At 41.8% G+C, this 22,238-nt stretch overlaps 1 protein-coding gene across 2 annotated transcripts; it reads left to right on the forward strand.

Annotated features, from left to right (window-relative positions):
• The first annotated feature begins 4,629 nt into the window (after positions 1–4,629).
• LOC129842992 (dual specificity protein phosphatase 3-like) lies at positions 4,630–21,565 on the forward strand. Of its 2 annotated transcripts, none has more exons than XM_055911816.1 (3): positions 4,630–5,024; positions 15,686–15,918; positions 18,332–18,564. In XM_055911816.1, the coding sequence occupies exons 1-3, from the start codon at positions 4,843–4,845 to the stop codon at positions 18,463–18,465; spliced, it is 549 nt and encodes a 182-aa protein (XP_055767791.1). In that variant the 5' UTR covers positions 4,630–4,842; the 3' UTR covers positions 18,466–18,564. The 2 variants fall into 2 exon arrangements, with proteins under 2 accessions (XP_055767791.1, XP_055767710.1); XM_055911735.1 differs by having other exon boundaries at positions 4,631–5,024; positions 18,327–21,565.
• The last annotated feature ends 673 nt before the right edge of the window (positions 21,566–22,238 follow it).

Consider the following 22,238-nt stretch of genomic DNA (forward strand, 5'->3'; position numbering starts at 1 on the left):
TAATAGTTGTTGTGGGGGGGTTGTTTTCATCTTGTAATAGTTGTTGTGGGGGGGTGGCTTTCATCTTGTAATAGTTGTTGTGGGGGGGTTGCTTTCATCTTGTAATAGTTGTTGTGGGGGGGTGGTTTTCATCTTGTAATAGTTGTTGTGGGGGGGTGGTTTTCATCTTGTAATAGTTGTTGTGGGGGGGTGTTTTTCATCTTGTAATAGTTGTTGTGGGGGGGTGTTTTTCATCTTGTAATAGTTGTTGTGGGGGGGTGTTTTTCATCTTGTAATAGTTGTTGTTGGGGGGTGGTTTTCATCTTGTAATAGTTGTTGTGGGGGGGTGGTTTTCATCTTGTAATAGTTGTTGTGGGGGGGTGGTTTTCATCTTGTAATAGTTGTTGTGGGGGGGTGGTTTTCATCTTGTAATAGTTGTTGTGGGGGGGTGGTTTTCATCTTGTCTTTAGAATCAAGTGTAGTTTGGGTTGTTGTTTTTTGTTTTTTTCATAAGTAAGTTTCCTATCAATCAAGCCCACCCCCTCCTCCAAAGCCAGACAGAGACCCTGCTGGTGTGTGCTGAGATTATATCCCTCCCTGTGGGAAAGGTCTTTATTCATGGTTAACTGACATGTACTGTCCCTGCCTGGGACCAAGTCAAGGACAATGAAGGGCAAGAGTATGCCCCGGAACAGAAACTATCCCTAGCCCCTACCGATCCCCTAGGCACCTGTGTACTGCAGCTCTGAAAGGATTGGACTGGTATGCGAATATTCCATCCAGCCGATCAGAGGGCAAGGTGGAGAGACAAAGGCCTATGTGACATGATTGGGGAATCTAATGGATGGCACCTGTAAATGTGCTGTTCACATTTCATGTTAACTTATCAAACTCATGCAGCAGCTAACATGATTTACCCTGAATAGAATTTGGATGGGCTCTTAGATTTACAGCTTGGACCCAGGTGGTGAACGTTCCAATCAGCTGGTCAGTATGAGGAATGACCCGGAGGAAACTGTCAATAGAGATGCTATTAAATCAATGCCCTGCCAGTATCCTATCAGCCAGATGGGCTCCTCCATATAGATCCTATTAAATTAGTATTGAGTATTCTAATACATTATTCTATGGGCCCTTCCCTCTCAGCTAGAAATATCACTCATCTAGAAATATCATCTTAGATGGACTCACTTAAAGAACGAAGTCATAGATTAATTTACCTGATAGCTTATGCCCAATAGCATACACTGAGTGTACAAAACATTAGGAACACCGGCTCATTCCATGACATAAACTGACCAGGTAAATCCAGGTGAACGCTACGATCCCTTATTGATGTCACTTGTTATATCCACTTCAATCAGTGTAGATGAAGGGGAGGAGACAGGTTACAGAAGGATTTTTAAGCCTTGAGACAATTGAGACATGGATTCTGTATATGTGCCATTCAGAGGGTGAATAGGCAAGCCAAACTATTTAAATGTCTTTGAACAGGGTATGGTAGTAGGTGTAAGGTGCACCAGTTTGTGTCAAGGCTTACAACGCTGCTGGGTTTTTCACGCTCAACAGTTTCCCGTGTGTATCAAGAATGGTCCACCACCCAAAGGACATCCAGCCAACTTGACATAACTGTGGGAAGCATTAGAGTCAACATGGGCTAGCAGCCCTGTGGAATGCTTTCTGGGTGGGGGTGCAACTCAATATTAGGAAGTTCCTAATGTTTTGTATACTCAGTGTAAATGGACCATTATTACACAATAAGATTGAAAGCGTATCTTACTGGCGTTTTGGATGTATGGTAAACAGCTGATACAGCTAGAGCTTAATCAGTATGAGCCCTGTATGTTAGTGTTGGAGTGAGAGAGAGAGAGAGATGATGGCATTTCATGGAATAATGATGTTGCATCTCCATCTAGTGGTGATATGGGAAGATGCATAGACTGGCCAAAAGCCATGACTTTACAGCCAGATCCAGAAGAGACTGGAAGCCATGATACCGACCACAAAAATATATATATATATTTTGAGGGACCTACTATAATCGGCACTAATAATTTATTTATCGAAAGTACTTTGTTACAGTCTACTATGTTAATTAAGTTGAAATATCACTAAAGCAAATTGATGGAGCAAAGTGGAAAGAGAAAGTTATGATGTAATAGACACAATTTTTAGATGCAATATCTTGTTGTAGGGGTAAACTACATTTCTGGAGGTTTCAGAATGCCAAGAATGGGGTACACTGACCCCTTGTGGGGAAGAATATGGACTCAAAAATCAGAGAGCTTCGCTGTAGGCTATAGCAGGTGCATACACCTGTCATAGAACTGGCTACTGTGTTGAATATTGACCTGCACATGTACGCATGAACATGTTGTCCATCATTTTGGTAGATTATGTTACAATATACAGGTAACTGACTAAATAAAGGAAACACTTGAGTAAATGAGGGATACAAAGTATATTGAAAACAGGTGCTTCCACACAGGTGTGGTTCCTGAGTTAATTAACAAATTAACATCCCATCATGTATAAAATACTCAGTTGCCCATTATTTTGGCTACTATGGCTAGAAGAGGTCTCAGTGACTTTGAAAGAGGGGTCTCAAAGGAGCATAGCGGGTACAAAGGGGGGGGTGTGTCTCAGTCCAGCTTTTCAAAGTTATCTATCTGGATTCCGGCTATCGGATAAGATTAAATGCATAAAAATCTAATGAATAGAACAGGACTCCCCATTCAAGTCAGTGACTTGTCTGTTCTATTCATTCTATTGTTATGCATTTAATCCTACCCGACAGGCAAAATCCAGATAACTTGTGAAAAACTGGGCCGAGATCTCAACCCAACTGAATACTTATGGGAGATTCTGTAGCGGCGCCTGAGACAACGTTATCCACCACCATCAACAAAACACATCCATCCCTCTAATAGTGTGCCAGACACTTGTAGAATCTATGACAAGGCGCATTGAAGCTGTTCTGGCGGCTCGTGGTTGCCCAACGCCCTATTAAGACACTTCATGTTGGTGTTTCCTTTATTTTCGCAATTACTTGTATCTATCTTGGCACTTACATAATCTGGTAATATCAATCACATTTCATTTTCCCCATCCATTGGCAGCGTGCTTATCCACGCCGTGTGATGCAGAGCCATAGAAAGGCCTATATGTCTATATAACTGTAGCTCTGGTGTGACCTCACTGTCTGGTGCGATCAATGTAGTTTTGGCCACTACTCGTGGAGACTGAAGAGCCTATAAGACCCAGGCATGCAAGACTGGCTGTGATGCAACAGGGTTGTGTAACTTGGTAAAATCTTTAGGGCACCAATGACATTATACTGTAGTCATAAGACCTAATGTCTTACTTAAAGACCCATAAGACCCAGTGTCCCAACTTAAAGGCCCAGTGCAGTCAAAAACTAGATTTTCCTGTGTTTTGTGGGGGGTACATATTTCCACATATATATTTCCACACGATGAGGTTGGAATTATACTGTGAAATTGTGAAAATTATGATAATGCCCTTTTAGTGTAAGAGCTGTTTGAAAAGACTGCCTGTTTTGGTGGGACAGATTTGTCCTTCCATGGTGACATCATCAGGCGGTAAATTAGTTAATAGACCAATAAGAAAGAGAGTTCCAAATCTCTCTGCCAATAACAGCTAATTTCCAGTTTTCCCCTCCCCACTCAGACCACTCCCAGACCGTCCAAGCAAAATTCTTGCTTGTGAATTTGAACTTTGCTGAGAAGCTATTTTGGTTTGTTTTTTCGACCATTTTAATTGAAAATAATCACAGTAAGATATTTAGTTGTTAAATTAAAAAAATGGCTGCATTGGACCTTTAAGTAAAAATGTGGACATGGGACATGGGTTATCATGACTGAATAGATGAATGCACTACAGGCTATAGGTGCAATGATTCATTAAAAGTTACAAGGACAACAGCAGCAGGTCTGCACATTTTGCAATAGTGTTACTGTGTAGACTAGTGTTGGGTTATTCATTGCTTAAGGTGCTATTTAAGTCTTAATAAACGTATTCTGCAAAGTCAACGATCCACCGCAACTTTTCCGTGGAATCCTAAGAAAATTATATTATTTGAAAAAAGTAGACAAAGGGCTATATTTCAAAGATGTAAAATATTGTTTTAGAGAGAATATGCTATGTTCATTATCCTGTTGGTTATTGCTACTTGTTGGATCAGCAATGGAAATACAATGGACCTCTCCACTAACAACTAATATAATCTATAGATAGCTTTTGCATTAGGCCCATATAACTGCTGAATACTGACTAAATGTTCCTAGGCTTATCAAAATGTATGCATGCAAAAATATCCCTTAGACATCAGTAGCAGCCCTAATTAGCTAATTGACTCAATCAAGAAAAAAACATTTTTTTTTAAACTGCCTCGTTGATGAGTCTACTGTAACTGAATGACAGTGATGCTGTGTTGGGATGCTTCATATCATCTTCATTCATTATGGTCACCAGTATTTTCTCGGGCTTTACCTCTTCCCAGCTTCAGCAAGAGTATAAGAGATGCCATTCGAAAATCAAAACAAACGTAATTGAGTGGTCTCTCCAATGGCGCCCTCTCTGCCTTGTTTATAGTGTCTTCGTTTACCACACTTGCGCGCGCGTGCCGCTGTCGTCAGCCAATTCCTGTCTGGAGTGTCTGACCGCCGGTGGGCGAGTGGGGTGTGTCTGCAAGCGGAGAGAGCGTGTGATTCAGACTCCTTGTACACAACACGACTCGAGTGAGAATAAAATGCTGCAAAATCTGAAATTGACACGACTCAGAGTCTAGCAGTAATCTGACACTTGTTTGTTCGCCAGTTCGGAGAGAGACTGCCTGGAACCATGAAGAAATCGAGCCCGGCAAAGCAACAACCACCACCACCACCTCCGGCTGAAGTCACCGTGCCAGATAACGAGGTTACTGTGCAACAACTGAACGAGCTTTTGTCAAACAGCAGCGGATTTTACAGTTTACCAACACAGCATTTCAACGAGGTCTTCCCTAGGATATACGTTGGTAACGCGTAAGTTATTTTTATTTGACCAAAATTCTGAGGAATATGTGCACGATAGTTGATATTTTTTCCCTTTAAACAAACAGTAACCTACGATATTTATCAGATGACACCGACAGGTAGGCTATTGCTTCATCGTCCCTAGCAACGCATCACTATCTGTTCAGACAGACACGTTCATGACAATATTGAGCACAGAAAATGTCAGAATAATATATAACAATATTTGCAGGCTATAGAATGTCATTGTTGACACCCATGAATTAAACTAAACGAATATTGTCCAATTTAACAAATTGCAAAATTCCAGCAACAAAGGCTATAGCAACCTACCATCATCAATAAAAAGTGTTTTAGGATTCAAATGGATTTGACAACTAACAGTATGAAGGGGATTGGTGTTGATATGCAATCTCTTAATAATATTTGTCACGAGCATGGGAGGAGGCTGTTCTCTCGCTCAGAATAGATGAAGGAAATAGTGCATTTTCTAGAGGCACATCGCTCTGAATAGATGAAGGAAATAGTGAATATTCTAGAGGCACATGTTCCCTCTCGAACGTTCATATTTGAAGGGCGATACAAAACGCCCGATTTTATTTGAAACGACTCCATTATGTTATCGGTATCTCCCGCGGTTTCATTCAACGCCGCTATTCTATTGTATTAGACATTTACATATACAGCAGTGCTGAAATAATCTGGTTTTAAATGTTCGTACGAAACAAAGAATCGGATATGGAATCCATACACACAATTTTCTCAAACTGTTGGATTGTGAGTGTCAATGTAGGCTATATTGATCAGGGAACTAGACATTGTGCAGCCTAAATGAATGAAGCAGACGAGACAAACATTTTCATTATTATATATTTTTTAAACAAATGTACTCGCTCTTCAATCAGTTTAATTCCACCTGTGTAAATAATGCTGATGAATGCACACTGGTCCCCAAGGCTCCACTGGGGGTTTCAATATTGTTTCTGATATTGAAACACCTTTTCATTGATAACACCCCTCTACACACCTTCGTCTCTCACTTACCTTTATACACACACACACACACACACACACACACACACACACACACACACACACACACACACACACACACACACACACACACACACACACACACACACACACACACACACACACACACACACACACACACTCTCTCTCTCTCAAAGGGGGGTGGAGGGCTAGACCAGTCTCTCATGCTATTCCCCCAACTGGGTTGTACCAACCATTAGGTGTCTTTTGAGTAGTGTCAGAATAATGCATAATCAGCCATCACTTCCCTTGGGACAGGAAGCTTGTGTGCAACAGGGAGGGGCAATGGAATGCAAGCTTAACAAGAAAATTGCATTTGTTAAAACATTTGTAGCCTGTCTATCTACAGTCTGGGTAACAGGGTTGATGTGTTAAACTCAACCCGCTCAGATTTCCACCACAAAACACCAGAAAATTGCCGAAAAGAGTAGAACCAGCCAGCCCTGCTTTTACATTATGATTTAACTGGAGAAAAAATATTTAAAAAGGAACATTTTCATCACGTAACAGGGTTGACCTTAAAATTAATCAGTAATCACATGAAATAAATAATAACCTTCAGAAATAACTTTGTCAAAGTAACAAAATAACTCGGTATTTAAAATAATGTTAAACATTTGGAGAGATGTTGTGGTTAAGTGGGTTAAAATCTTCTTAGAAGTCAGAGGGTGACAGAGGGACATGTCAAAATGCTGAATTTTGGCACATTACCAAGTCTTTAAAATAAAAATCTGATTGAAAATATTGCATTTTCAAAGTGTTCTACAGAGCATAAAGTATTCAGACCCCTTGTCTTCTTCAGCCTTATTCTAAAATGGAAAAACTGAAATCACATTTACATAAGTGTTCAGACCCTTTTCTATGAGACTCGAAATTGAGCTCAGGTGCGTCCGGTTTCCCATTGATCATCATTGAGATGTTTCTACAACTTGGTTGGAGTTCACCTGTAGTAAATTCAATTGATTGGACATGATTTGGAAAGGCATACACCTGTCTATATAAGGTCCCACAATTGACTGTGCATGTCAGAGCAAAAACCAAGCCATGAGGTCGAAGGAGTTGTCCGTGGAGCGTCGAAACAGGATTGTGTCAAGGCACAGATCTGGGGAAAGGTACCAAAACATTTCTGCAGAATTGAAGGTCCCCAAGAACACAGTGGCCTCCATCATTCTTAAATGGAAGAAGTTTGGAACCACCAAGATTTTTCCTAGAGCTGGCCACCAGGTCAAACTTAGCAATCGGGGGATAAGGGCCTTGGTCAGGGAGGTGACCAAGAACCTGATGGTCACTCTGACAGAGCTCCAGAGTTCCTCTGTGAGAACCTTCCAGAAGGTCAACCATCTCTGCAGCACTCCACCAATCAGGCCTTTATGATACAATACTAAACCTGTTTATTTCTCATTATGGGGTATTGTATGTAGATTGATGAGGAAAAAAAACAAGTTATTACATTTTAGAATGAGGATGTAACGTAACAATGTGGAAAAAGTCAAGGGGTCTGAATACTTTCCGAATGCACTGTATACGATCTTACAGTGCTTTCACAACGCAATTCAGAGAAACTGATCATAATTTTGGTGCGCATAGAAAGTCATGAGTGCATTCAGGTGCATATGCCGTGGTGACTTTTCTTCCCATTAAACGAACAGGCTCATTGTGTTCAGAACATCCCAGGGTGTGACGCCATGTCATCTTGTAACTGTACATCAAGCATAGTGATCAGAAACGTTGACACATTATGACAGGAGTTTTATGATTTGGAAATGTGAAGTGCACATTTGGACTCTGTGTTTGGCTTGCTTGTATGACGTCAAAGCGGTATATATTATAATCCTCAACGTTTCATCTTTTAAAAATACATAGTCCTCTAAATGTACAGAATTTCCCTCAGACAACAAAAAATGTGCAAAAGCTGCCCAGTTACGGGGAGGGATGGGGGCAACTTCTTGTTGCGTTTGGTGCTCAAATTCAGAATGGCTGTCAGTCAAAACCCATACACCGCTTTGAAGCGCAGAGCCAGAGCTCTGACATCATGAATAGCATGAATGCCATTTTCGACCCTTATACAGGTATGAGTGTAAAGCGCTACTATATCCAAGGCAGGCAAAAGGCACTCATTTCGTGGAATGACCCAGCTATAAATGCAATGTGGTTGGTTGACTGGGTACTATGTAACGAGGGTGCCGTGTCTTTCCCACAATTTACAGCCCGCCATTCCAGTGAGGTCAGTCCCTAGTAATCCCTTATGCTGTGTGCATGTAGGAGGTGTGTCAGTCCCAATGTATATGTAAAGTCCAGCACACATACACTACACATACCTAGTCGAGACACTATGAATAAGATGTCATGAATAAAGTCCATGCATGGCGTGTGTTTTACATGTACTTGGGTGAAAGAAATCCACATTGAGGACATACACAATAACGTGAAATAGCTTGGTCTTAAAGTGGCAATATGTAACTTTTTGGGTGTCCTGACCAAAATGTACACCAGCTTCAAACAGCTGAAACAACAATATATTTGGTTATGGAAAATATATTTCACAGCGGTTTAGATTGTACAATGATTCTCTACACTATACCAGCTTATTTTGTCACAAACTGAAATTAGGCGAACTATTTGAGTTTTAGTAACCAGGAAATAGAGGAGAAATTTCTGAATAGTGCAACTTTTAATATACAGAATTTGACAATCAATAATAGATTGTATAGTTTTCCTTTATCCATGTACAGGAAACTCCTAAGTCTCTCCCTCTTGTCTAATGATATCCATCACTTGGCTCCAGTCATTGCCAAGAGAGCATTAAGAGGGTGAGCTGGATAGAAAGCAAGCACATTACCTCTGTGTTACAACAAAATCAATCTGAATGTGCCACTCTCTCGGGCCAAGAGACAACTGACACATTGACAAGACATCTTGTCTTCGACTAAGTTTACACAATGGTCATGTTCTAAGTGGTTAAATGTCGTCTGGGGTTTTTTACCTTTATTTTGAAATGTGTAAAGAAGACCCTTAGATATTGGAGACAGCACAGTAAATAGAATATGTCTATATCCTTTCTGTAAATTTCATGACAAAATATTTCACTGTCATATTCATTGTATTTGTGAGAAAACAGATGCTTAAAATGACCTCATATCTTGAAGTGCATCATCGTCCAATGTAGAGTAAAGGGTTTATGGCAGAGGTACCAGGAAGATGTATGGATTGCCTATTGATTAGGGTCTACACACTGACCACTCACACCACTGTCTGTTCCACAGGAACCAGTGGCTTCTCACATGTTCTATGTTGAAGGTCAGCCAGAGAAGAGGTGTATTCATTACAGAAACCGTTTACCGTTTCTAAGAACCAAGCGGAAGCAAACAGGGCAAATGAAACGGGGCGGGACCTACCTGAATTTGTCCAATGAAAACAGACTAAACATTTTGCAACAGAATCTGTGTGATGGTTAGACCACTGTTGCCACATAGCTAAAGCTGATAAGTAGCTGGCTGCTGTTAATTTAAAACAATGTACAGACAAATACACACACACACAGTGTCATGCCCATTAAGTCTGAGTGGGCAGATTGATCAATTTTCACTGTAAAAAAAAATAAAAAAATCTAATATATTATAGAAGATATTGTTTATTTTACCCTATAATTGGCATTATTTAATTATGAGCTAAGTTTCATTGTACATGTGGCACCTTGACACCAAAATGCTTTTAATATTTGCCAACAGATGTCTGTTAGCTTCTTAAGCTATCATGTTAAAACACTCCCTGCTTGAAAAGTCTAGTAGGCTCGTAACACAAACTTGAGTAGTGAGTTGCTCTCTGGAAAAAAACACCATCCATGGAACCCGGATGTCGATGGAAGCCATGATGTAAGGTGTGCTAAAATGCTTTCGTCGACGCCCACTCAGGCTTTAATATAAAAGCGCTGGGCAGCCCCTGGTTGATGGCACACTTTGGCTCTTTGTAAGGGCTTGTATTAATAATGGATAGACTGGGACTGCAGAGAGGAGGAGTATGAGTGGAGGACATGTAAACACACACACAAGCAGGTATGCATACACATGCGGCAGGCACTGGTGTACACACTCACATTCAGACGCACGTACGCATAGATGCTCAAATAATATTGGCTATATCTGTAGAGTCAGGAGCTTACAGGCACATACTCTGAAACACATACATGCACTGTACACGTGCTCAATGTGACACACACCTTCCTCTCACACAGAGTCATCGTCATTTCAGGAGAAATATGACCGCAATCTTCCATGGCTCCACCAAGATAGACAAAGCCTCACAGCAGGAAGAGTGAGAGAGAGAGAGAGAGAGAGAAGAAAAAAGGGTAGACACAGTAGGGAGAGAGATGGATAGACACAGTGGGGAGAGAAAGGGGGAGAGCGAGAGGGTGTGTGTGTGTGAGTTATGGGTCTCTGTGGGCAGATCTGAGCGGCTGAGCCCCATGTACAGAAGCCATCGCTCCAGCACCTCGGAGGAGCCTTGGCCTACAGGCAGGCAGACAGATGGGCTTCCTCATCCCCAGTCATAAAGAAAGATGGTGGCAGCCTGGATCTTTATTAGTCAGCCCGGCAGCGTGGGTGTGTTGACCCTCTGTCTCAGGGGACCCATGCAGGGTCACTCAGCCTCTCCACATCTCTGCCTGGAGCCGGATGATATGCTTATCCAACTGTAGAGCATAGTAAGTACAATTAACAGAAACGGTATTCAATTAGGTAGGTAGGTAGAGTGCCTTCAGAAAGTATTCACACCCCTTGATTTTTTTCCTACATTTTGTTGTGTTACAAAGTGGGATTCAAATGAATTTATTTGTAAAAAAAAAAAAAAAAAAAAATGTCAGTGATCTACACAAAATACTCTGTCAAAGTGTAAGAAAAATGTGAACGTTTGTAAAAAAATATATACAGTACCAGTCAAAAGTTTGGACACCTACAAGGGTTTTTCTTTATTTTTACTATTTTCTACATTGTAGAATAATAGTGAAGACATCAAAACTATGAAATACCACATATGGAATCATGTAGTAACCAAAAAAGTGTTAAACAAATCAAAATATATTTTATATTTGAGATTCTTCAAATAGCCACCCCTGGCCTTGATGATAGATTTGCACACGCTTGGCATTCTCTCAACCAGCTTCACCTAGAATGCTTTTCCAACAGTCTTGAAGGAGTTCCACATATGCTGAGCACTTGTTGGCTGCTTTTCCTGCAGTCCAACTCATCCCAAACCATCTCAATTGGGTTGAGGTTGGGTGTTTGTGGTTTGCCAGGTCATCTGATGCAGCACTCCATCACTCTTTAAGCACCAGCTGTCAGAGCAGCTCACAGATCACTGCACCTGGATGTAGCCAATCTGTAAATAGCCCATCCAACTACCTCATCAACATATTTATTTTATTTCTTTTTGCTCCTTTGCACTCCAGTACCGCTACTTGCACACTCATCTTCTGCACATCTATCAACCCAGTGTTTAATTTGCCATACTGTAATAATTTTGCCACTATGGCCTATTTATTGCCTCACCCCCCTTATCCTACCTCATTTGCACACACTGTATGTAGACTTTCTCTATTGTATTATTGACTGTATGTTTGTTTGTCGTTTGTCACACTGCTTTGCTTTATCTTGGCCAGGTCACAGTTGTAAATGAGAACTTGTTCTCAACTAGAATAAATAAAGGTGGACAAAAAAATAAACTCTCCTTCTTGGTCAAATAGTCCTTACACAGCCTGGAGGTGTGTTGGGTCATTGTCCTGTTGAAAAACAAATTATAGTCCCACTAAGCGCAACCCAGCTGGGATGGTGTATCGCTGCAGAATGCTGTGGTAGCCATGCTGGTTAAGTGTGCCTTGAATTCTAAATAAATCACAGACCGTGTTACCAGCAAAGCACCATCACACTTCCTCCATGCTTCACGTTGGGAATCACACATGCCGAGGTCCTCCGTTCACCTACTTTGCATCACACAAAGACACAGCGGTTGGAACCAAAAATCTCACATTTGGACTCACCAGACCTAAGGACAGATTTCAACCGGTCTAATATCAATTGCTTGTATTTCTTGGACCAAGCAACTCTTCTTCTTATTGGTGTCCTTTAGTAGTGGTTTCTTTGCAGCAATTCGATGCAAGGCCTGATTCACGCAGTCTCCTCTGAACAATTGATGTTGAGATGTGTCTGTTACTTGAACTCTGAAGCATTTATTTGGGCTTCAATTTCTGAGGCTGGTAACTAATGAACTTATCCTCTGCTGCAGAAGTAACTTGGTCTTCCTTTCATGTGGTGGTCCTCATAAGAACCAGTTTCATCATAGCACTTGATGGTTTTTGCGACTGCACTTGAAGAAACTTTCAAAGTTCTTGACATTTTCCGGATTGACTGACCTTCATGTCTAAGTAATATTTGAGCTGTTCTTGCCCTAATATGAACCTGGTCTTTTACCAAGTAGGGCTATCTTCTGTATACCACCCCTACTTTGTCACAACACAGCTGATTGGCTCAAATGCATTAATTTGTGGAATTTCTTTCCTTCTTATCTTTTAAAAAGGCACATTTGTTTAATTTAAATGCATTCCAGGTGACTACCTCATTAAGCTGGTTCAGAGAATGCCAAGAGTGTGCAAAGCTGTCATCAAAGCAAAGGGTGACTACTTTGAAGAATCTCAAATACACAAATCCAAATATATTTTATAACACTGGTTGGTTACTACATTGGTTACTTTGTGATTCCATGTGTTATTTCATAGTTTTGTCTTCACTATTATTCTACCATGTAAAAAAATTAAGAAAAACCATTGAATGAGTAGGTGTCCAAACGTTTGGCTGGTAGTGTGTGTAATATATATACCTAAAAATATATGGGGGATTGGAAATAATGCTGACAATTACATTGAGGGAAGCCACAATCTATCTGCAATATAAACAAAATATATATATATTAAACTGTCACTCGGCCGCTCAGGAACATTCACCGTCTTCTTCCTAAGTAACTCCATTGTAGAGATGGCCTTGTGTTTAGGTTATTGTCCTGCTGAAGGTGAATTCATCTCCCAGTGTCTAGAGGAAAACAGACTGAACCAGGTTTTCCTCTATGATTTTGCCTGTCTTAGCTCCATTCAGTTTTTTTTATTCTGTACAAGCTTCCTTATTTTCACTCTGTTAATTAGGCTGGTATTGTGGAGTAACTACAATGTTGTTGATCCATCCTCAGTTTTGTCTTATCGCAGCTATTAAGCTCTGTAACGGTTTTGAAGTCATCATTGACATCATGGTGAAATCCCTGAGCGGTTTCCTTCCTCTCCGGCAACTGAGTTAGGAAGGACGCCAATAGCTTAGTGGTGACTGGGTGTACTGATACACCATCCAAAGTGTAATTAACAACTTCACCATGCTCAAAGGGATATCCAATGTCTGCTTTTTTTACCCATCTACCAATAGGTGCTCATCTTTGCGAGGCATTGGGAAAAACTCTCTGGTCTTTGTAGTTAAATCTGTGTTTGAAATTCATTGCTTGACTAAGGGACCTTACAATTATCTGTATGTGTGGGGTACAGAGATGAAGTAGTCATTCACAAATAATGTTAAATATTATGGCACACAGTGATTCCATGCAACTTATTATGTGACTTGTTAAGCACATTTTTACTCCTGAACTTATTTAGGCTTGCCATAACAAAGGGCTTAGAATAATTATTGATTCAAGACATTTCAGCTTTTCATTTGTAAAAATGAAATAAAACATAATTCCACTTTGACATTATGGGGTATTGTGTGTGTTTGTGTGTGTGTGTGTAGGCCAGAGACCCAAAAAACAAAATTTTAAATTCCAGCTTTTACACAACAAAGTGTGGAAAAAGTCAAGAGGTGAGAATACTTACTGAAGGCACTGTATAGACCGAGTGATAGGAGTATCTGGAAGGCGGCTAGTTTAAATACCAGGTAGGGCATCTGAACTGGCAACTGGAGAGATACAGGTTTCAGGTCATAGCTACCATCTACTGCCGTTTTGCCCTTGAGCAAGGCATGAATCCCTTATTTAGCTCCAAAAGCGCTACACTGCGGCGGACCCTGTCCTACCCCAATTTATTTTTATTTTTTTTTTTGGGGGGGGGGGGGGGGGGGGATTTTCTGGCAGGGTTGGATTTGTACTCCTAAGCATGTGATAAATCTGTGCCCCATAGTGGCCATGAGTTGAAACTAAACTGCAATGGGAAATGCATGAATAAAACTGGAGAAGGAAGGGAGCAGAGATGGAGGAGAGCAGAAAGAGATGTATAGTTGTCTGGAAGTTGAGTAGATGGAGATGCAGTCACTGGAGTGGAGCTGGCTGAGTATGGAACTCTAGCCTCTCTTCTCTTCCTGGCCTTGTCTGAAATCTGTCTTCCCTACTACTTACTAAAATGACATGCTGTGTACTAATCATACTACATTCTATTTAGAATGTACTGTTTAGTAAAAACGTGTGCAGTAAGCAACAAACATGCTGAGAAGACGTCATCTAACGCGCAATTTCGATTATTTTTGGAGAGCACATCCCCTATTCTGATTATCAGCTGTTGTCAAAAACACTGAAGTGTAAAAAGACGATTATTTTCCTTAATAGTGTGCCGTGAATTCTACTCGATGAAAAGCCGAAATGAGTATGACATCCTGGCATTTTGGACACGACCCCGCTCTCTATCCTTCATTCTGTCTCTCTCCCTCTGGCCCTATCTGTATCTCTCTTTCCTCTCCCCCTCTGCACTCTCTTTTTCCTCTCTCCATAGTTTTTATTTTCTTTCGTTTTTTTATTTTCTCCTTTGTTTTCTTTTTACTTTTCTTATCTTCATCTTTTATTTATTTTATTTTATTATCTTTTTTCTTTCTTCAACCTTTTTTCTTTTCTTTCTCTTTCCTTTCTTTTCTTTCCACCTCCCTGGGTGTCGTAGCCCTATTTCGGTCAGTGATCAAGATGCCCGTGGCTTTCTGTCTTCCCCTGGGCAGCACCCAAGATCTAATTTTCCTTGGCATGGCTCCGGACATTCCCCTGGGGGGGGGGGGGGGGGGGGCACTAACATAGACAGACATCTCCACTGTTTAAAAGCGAGAGACATCTCCACTGTTTAAAAGCGAGCTCCACCATTTATTCCGTTCAAGCTCCAACCAGCCATGGCAGAGCAAGGCCACATCGACAGTTAGGTCTGAGACCGGGCTAGATGGGGTGGCCTGTGTTGGGTGTGAAAATCGACATGCAGTAAAACCCATTCAACACAATTTTCACAACGATGAGCTAAGAGTGCTGTGGCAACTCTTAACATTTAGGATGACGAGCTGGAGAGGCATTGATGGTGTTAGGACAATGGCTTGAATAGCAGGTCTGGGACAACTTTGGACTGTAGTTTTAAAACAGTCAGCTGCTAAAACTTGTTTTTGTGCAACCTTGTACATTGTGATGTTTAGTTTGACAGCCATTGCTTATTTACTCTAACTTAGAGTAGCTACTCTACAAAGCTGATAATAGTGACTCTGGAAGCCACTGTTCTCAGATGTGGCCCATTTGTAATCAATGTCTGATGTCTACCTCATAGAAATATCTATTTCTATGGTCTACCTCCCCAGGTTTGTGGGCCAGAATCTGATGCGTCTGCAGAAGCTGGGCGTGACCCACATCCTGAACGCGGCGGAGGGCAACTCCTTCATGCACGTCAACACCAACGCAGAGTTCTATGCTGGCTCGGGCATCACCTACCACGGCATCCAGGCCAACGACAAGCCTCAGTTCAACCTCAGTACATTTTTTGAGGAGGGGGCGGACTTCATTGAGAAGGCTCTGGCACACAACAATGGCAAAGGTGAGACTGATTACTCTGGGTTCTCTTTTACCACAGGAGGCTGGCGAGGGGAGGACGGCTCATAGTAAATGATGGAATGGAGTGAATGGAAGGGTATCAAACACATGGAAACCATGTTCCGTTCCAGCCATTACTATGAGCCCGTCCTCCCCAATTAAGGTGCCACCCAGCCACCTGTTGTTACTGAGCTGTTTGTTCGACTAAGTGACAATCCGTTTGGCATTCCATAGTGATGTACATTGAAGAGGCCCAGTTCAATTGACTTCAGGACACGGTTGACTGAGGTGAATTGATATGCCTTTAGCATTGGTCTCCATACGGTCTGTCTCTCTTCTACAGTAGGTTGTCTGATGTAAAGAATTGGGGGAGCTTTATTTTACGGTACTGTTTCTACAGGTATTTACTTGGTATAAGTTATTGTGTATTTACCATTTCACTATGTCATTTAGAAGCCAATACCTGATTTATTTCTGTACTGTAAAATAGAGCGCCAATTGCCCCTTATTGGTCAAAGAGCAATATGATCAAAGAGCAGTATGGTGTGTTTCCCCTCAGTCATTTTTTTTCTCATTTCAAAATATTTGTTCCCCTGGTTAAAACTGTAGACCACCTCTTGTTGCTCCAAGTCTGTTATGAGAAGAGGAGTAACAGAAACTGTCCTTCAGGGTATAAAATGTTTACTGATGCATTCTTTGTCACTGGTAAGAGATATTCCTGTGAATGGTTTCTCAGGCTAGTCCTATTGCACATTGCTACATCATCGGATGTTTCGATTAGTTGAATGTGGTGAGAACATTTTGCACTGGTCATAGATGGATCTATTGTACCAAACCAGACACTCCACATTTTTCCAGAGAGAGCAAGCACAGACACCGGTTTGGCACACATTATTTTTCCTTTGCGCTGTGTTCCAGTAAAAAATGCTTAGAAGATGTCACTTCAAGAGGGCCATTTTGATGTGATTAATTACCATGACACCGTTTGAAACATTGCATTGAACAGCACATTGAATGTGTTTTGACAGTACTATTTAACATATGTGTCGGAGATTTGTAACAGAGCACCAACCAAGACAAAACAAAGGGAAATCTAGCAGGGAAGCCGAACAACAAAAGATAAAGGGAGTGCCATTCACTTCAACCAAACCCCTCTAACTCATAACAGCCTCTGTAGACCAAAAGAACAGGAACAGCCATCTATCTCTGACTACAACTCTGGCTCCTCTCTCCCAAAACATTACTGGGGTGTTGACATACCCTCGGGGCCCATTTAATTGGAGCCCTGAACCCTGTGTTTTATGGCATTGATTTAATGTCATCTTTGACACAGCGGAACAATTATAAAGCGTCTTAATTCCCGGGCAATTTGGCAGCAGCAGCGTCTACACCCCAGTCAATCACAGTGGCTACAGTAGAGGAGGAAGAGGAGGAAGGACACTTATCTTTCCAACAAGCCGGAACACCAGCTCACTCTGGTGGATATAGTGTCTAGCTGTAACCCATCAAGGCTTGATCAGTGACATTTTGTGACCCCCTGCCGAGCTGTGGAAAGGTCAAAGGTCAGGGACGGAGCTTGTGCATGTGTCTCGTCAGCAGGGTTGTGAGTGTGTATAGAGTGAGTGTGTGTGTGAAGCGATGAGAAGCTGATTCCGTGTGTATGTTCTGAGCGTCTACAGTCAGACCTGGATTGATTGGCGGGAGGCAGGGTGATTGGGGATTGGACAGAGGTCACTTAAATGGCAAGAGCCCCGAGACGCTGGGAGCGGTGTCAGGTTTCAAACACTGCAGAGTCGGCAGATCGGAATTGAGCACGAGCAGATTGGCTTCTCAGTGAAATTGGCACAGTGTATTCCTCCTGGGGAGTAGGGAGGTCGATAATAAATACATGAGTTGAGGAGTGAGATGTTGAGGTGTATTTATGCACACACAAATGCATGCATAGTTTACATATCCACTTACACACACACTGCGCTGGTGAGGCTACGGCAGTGGTTAGGAAAGTAAAGAAGTAAAGGTGGTTGACATTGACTTGTCTGCTGCAGAGGTCAGGCCCTGGATTGGCATCTCTCTGGCTGAGATGCTTCGCTGGGCAGTGTTTATACGGAGTATCTGTTCCCTCGCTCTTTTTCTCCCTCCTTTCGTCCCTGTACCTCACTGTCTTCCCTCTTTCCTTCCTTTTACTTCAGTCCCAGTCTTCGTCAGAATCCCAATAGCCAGAAATGGTCTCCTTTCGTTGTGTCCATTCCTTCAAGACCTCTGATCTGAAAGCATTTGATGGGTTTAAGCATTATAGTGGAACCCTATCCAGTCCTCTCAACTATCAGTGTTCATGAAGGAAAAGGAGTTGAGTCAAGGGGGCCATTGAGGAGAATTGGGATGTAGCCCTAAGTGTCTGTCTGTGTCCATCAGGGAAGGTGTACGTCCACTGCCGAGAGGGCTACAGCCGCTCGCCCACCATTGTCATCGCTTACCTCATGCTGCGCCACAAACTGGACGCCCGGGTGGCGGTTGCCACGGTGAGGCTGAAGAGAGAGATCGGCCCCAATGACGGCTTTCTGCGCCAGCTGTGCCAACTCAACGAGAAGCTGGCAAAAGAGGGCAAGTTGAATGGGGTGATGCCAGTTGTGGCTGCCAGGTTAAAGACAAAGTAAGAGAGGGAGAGAGACCCAACCCCTCCTATTCTACCTTCCATAGGAGACAACCTGACTCAATCCATCCTGACCGGCAAACGTCTCACACACATGCACACACACATATATGTAACATACATGCATACACTGTACATACATTGTGACAGTCACACAATAACTCTCTCTCACACACACAAACTCTCTTCTATCTGTCATGCTGCCGTCCTCTTTCTCACCTTCTCTCTGTCTCTCGCTCTCTGTCTCTCGCTCTGCTGTTGTCCTTGGGTACATTTGTCTAAACCTCAGCCTGTTCCGATAGTGGGGGAAGTATGTTGGGGGCATGCAGGCATCCTTCTAACCCTGGCTCAGTGCTTTACAGTTACTCTGTCACCCATCTTCTCTCTGTAGATTCCATAAGCATACGGCCCACAGCTGGCACACACAGCCCCAAAGTTCCCTGAGTGTGATGTTTTGACTTGACCAATGAAGCATTCCCTAGACCATAGGTTTAAAACACTGAACATTTCTTTCTGTGTTCAACTTTTGGAGCTCTGAGGTCGGAAGAGTTGTACAAATAATATATTATAGCACAATCATTAAACAGAATCCCACTGCCGGGACTGTCAGACTACAATGATGTCATGACACCAAAAAAATGATCTCTGACCAGTCTGGAATGTTTTGGGACATTTTGGTTTAGACTACATTTTGGTTTAGACTATTCCTGATTGGGTGTGACAATGAAGCACCCTGACATCACACAAGGAAGTGACATGGGTAGTGTTGGGTGGGCTAATTTGGTGTATAAAAAATAAAAAAAACATTCCATAGAGACTGGCTCCCCAAGATGTCATACACACACACACACCCATCATGTCTAAGTAGAAGCAAGCAGCAGCACAATTTCTTTTTTGTGCATTTACAGGGATGGATCCTATTTACAAAGGAAAATGCACTTACCATGCCAGACAGGTACCCACTGCCAATTCCAAAGTGCACATCCGTCGTTGTGTACATCCCATAGATATACAGCTCAACTGTCAATCAATGCCACAATTGGCCCTTATATGTCCACTGCCTTGAACCAATATGTGCATACTAATGTTATGCCAATTTGGAGGTGAAATCCCAAGGCTTTTCTGTTTGTCTGTATTAGTACATTGCGGTATACTGTATGTCTCAATGCCCTGCCATCCTATTGAAGTATATATTTAAGCAATAAGGCACGAGGGGGTGTGGTATATGGCCAATATACCACGGCTACTGGCTGTTCTTTCGCACGATGCAACCCAGAGTGCCTGGATAAAGCCCTTAGCCGTGGTATATTAGCCATATACCACAAACCCCCTAGGTGCTTTATTGCTATTATATACTGGTTACAAACACAATTAGATCAGTCAAAATAAATGTGGTATACGGTCTAATATACCACGTATTTCAGCCAATCAGCATTCAGGGATCGAACCACCCAGTTTATAATATATGATCAGAACCAAGAGCGAAACGTCTCAGAAATGATTATAACCAGTGTTGCATATGAATTGAGATGAATTGTGGTAGGCTCCACAGCTTTCTGAAACAATTTCTGTCTTTAAACGACATTAGAATCAATGGAAAGACCAAAGGCTCCAGGCAAGCTCACAAGACAACTAACCATTAGGGGGGGTTTACCCCTCAAATGTCCCTGTTGCATCCGGAGTTGTCTTTGACTTAACTTCATGGTCAAGTGTAATAGACAGTCACTGGATCCAGCCCCACTAACAGGGACAGCGAGTCCTAACGACCCATCACTCCATTTTGGAAACGATGTACTGAAGAGTGGTCTAGCACAGCCACGGTTAGTTCACCCGGTTCTTCCCATGTGTCAAATCAGATAGCGCTCAGTCGCTCACCATAGAGGCCTAAGGGCTTATTGGTGCATCCATGGGTGGAATGAATAGAAGTGGAAATAGTTATCGCTCTGTCTGAGAAAATGAACTCTGAAAACTAGGTTACGTTATGTCATACGGCACCATCTATTCCTCATTTGATATATCTATATACATAGAAATATTATACATGTATATACATATTTAAGCATTGACATATATGAATGTAGAGCAATGTGTCTATAATGTGTAAGTATCGTTAGTACATGTGTATATCACTCTGGCACTTATACTGTAGTTCTTATGTCAACATTAGATCACTCAGTCCTCTACTAACTCTTCTACATTCCTCCTATATTCCAATATCTGTATTTAAAGATGCCTTCATGCTTTTTCCTCTGCGTTCTGTTGAGGATATACATGGAGATCAATGGCGGGATTGTAGATCTATTTTTATTAGAATCTATTGATTCTGTGACTCATGCTGATGACTGACGGGATGTTCTCTCTAACTCGGATGCTCTATGCTCTGACCCCAAGTCACTTCATAACGCCTTCTATCATTGACAAGTCAAGGAGGAGGCTGGTGGGAGGAGCACTATGAGCATGGGCTCATTGTAATGGCTGGAATGGAATGGTATCAAACATATGGAGGTCCGTTGGTTCCATTCCAGCCATTACAATGAGCCCGTCCTCTTATAGCACCAGCCTCCTCTGTCACACTACTATTTATAAGCACCATCACGCAAACTACACAAAATTGGATTTGTTTTCCTAATTAATCCATTTTAAAAACAAAACGATATTCCGGAAAGATCTCTCTAACATTCCTGTATGATCTGGAGACCAACCTAACCTACTGTAGTTACTGAGTACCTTTGTGCCGTCAACTCAAACGTATTTCATAGATTTCCTGTGCCAAGCAGCCTACAGTAGCTGTTTTATGACTGGCTTTGTTTTCTCTGTCGTGTTCTATCAGGCCAATATACCATGAGGCTGGTTTCCTACTGACCAACAATAGACAACAAGACACTGTTGGAGACATTGAGATATCTTTTGTGGGGGGGGGGTGTCATTCAAATCTTATTGATTACAAAGGAAAGGTTCAGTTATTTAACCCCTTTGGAGAATTTCGGTTTATTGTTCTAAGATGAGGTTTATTTGTTTCAGCATTTAACTGCCTACAGCCTAGCGATAGTCCTTTTGTTAGTATTTGCTTTACCACAAATTAGGTTAAATGGTTAACTTTATAACATACATAAGGGGTTGTAAAATACATTGAACCAGATCCATAGATCAGCATGAAACACACCCTTATGTTAATGTGTTGAAGGATGGGGGAAACAGTGCCCCCTGCTGTCTCAAATGTTTTTTGCACAATTTATTATGTAATAGTAATGCCGTTAAGATGACACTTTATTTGCCAATTATCGTTACTCCTGGTTTCTGCTGTGTCTATTATACAGTTTAGATTATTGTAAAACATGGACTGAAGTGGGACAATTTGTTCTTGTCTATTTTTGAATGATATGTCATTGATGTACTGCAGGGGGATGCAACACTGGTCCTAGATTGCCGCAGGCACTTCATGTTTTTGGTTTACCAACCTGGAAAACCAGGTGTGTTGAATTTAGGCAATCACTGAACTGATCAATTAGGCCTGTTGGCCAGGTGTGGTGCCTAGTTGGAACAAAATCCTGCCGTTCCTGTGGCCCTCCAGGAACAGGGTTGCCTAACCCTGATGTACTGTATATTCACTCTTGAATATAATATACTATTGAATTGTCAATGTATTAATGTTACAACATCTCTGTGCTTATGGT

Source organism: Salvelinus fontinalis, chromosome 1, assembly GCF_029448725.1.
Source record: "Salvelinus fontinalis isolate EN_2023a chromosome 1, ASM2944872v1, whole genome shotgun sequence".
Taxonomy (NCBI): Eukaryota; Metazoa; Chordata; class Actinopteri; order Salmoniformes; family Salmonidae; genus Salvelinus; species Salvelinus fontinalis.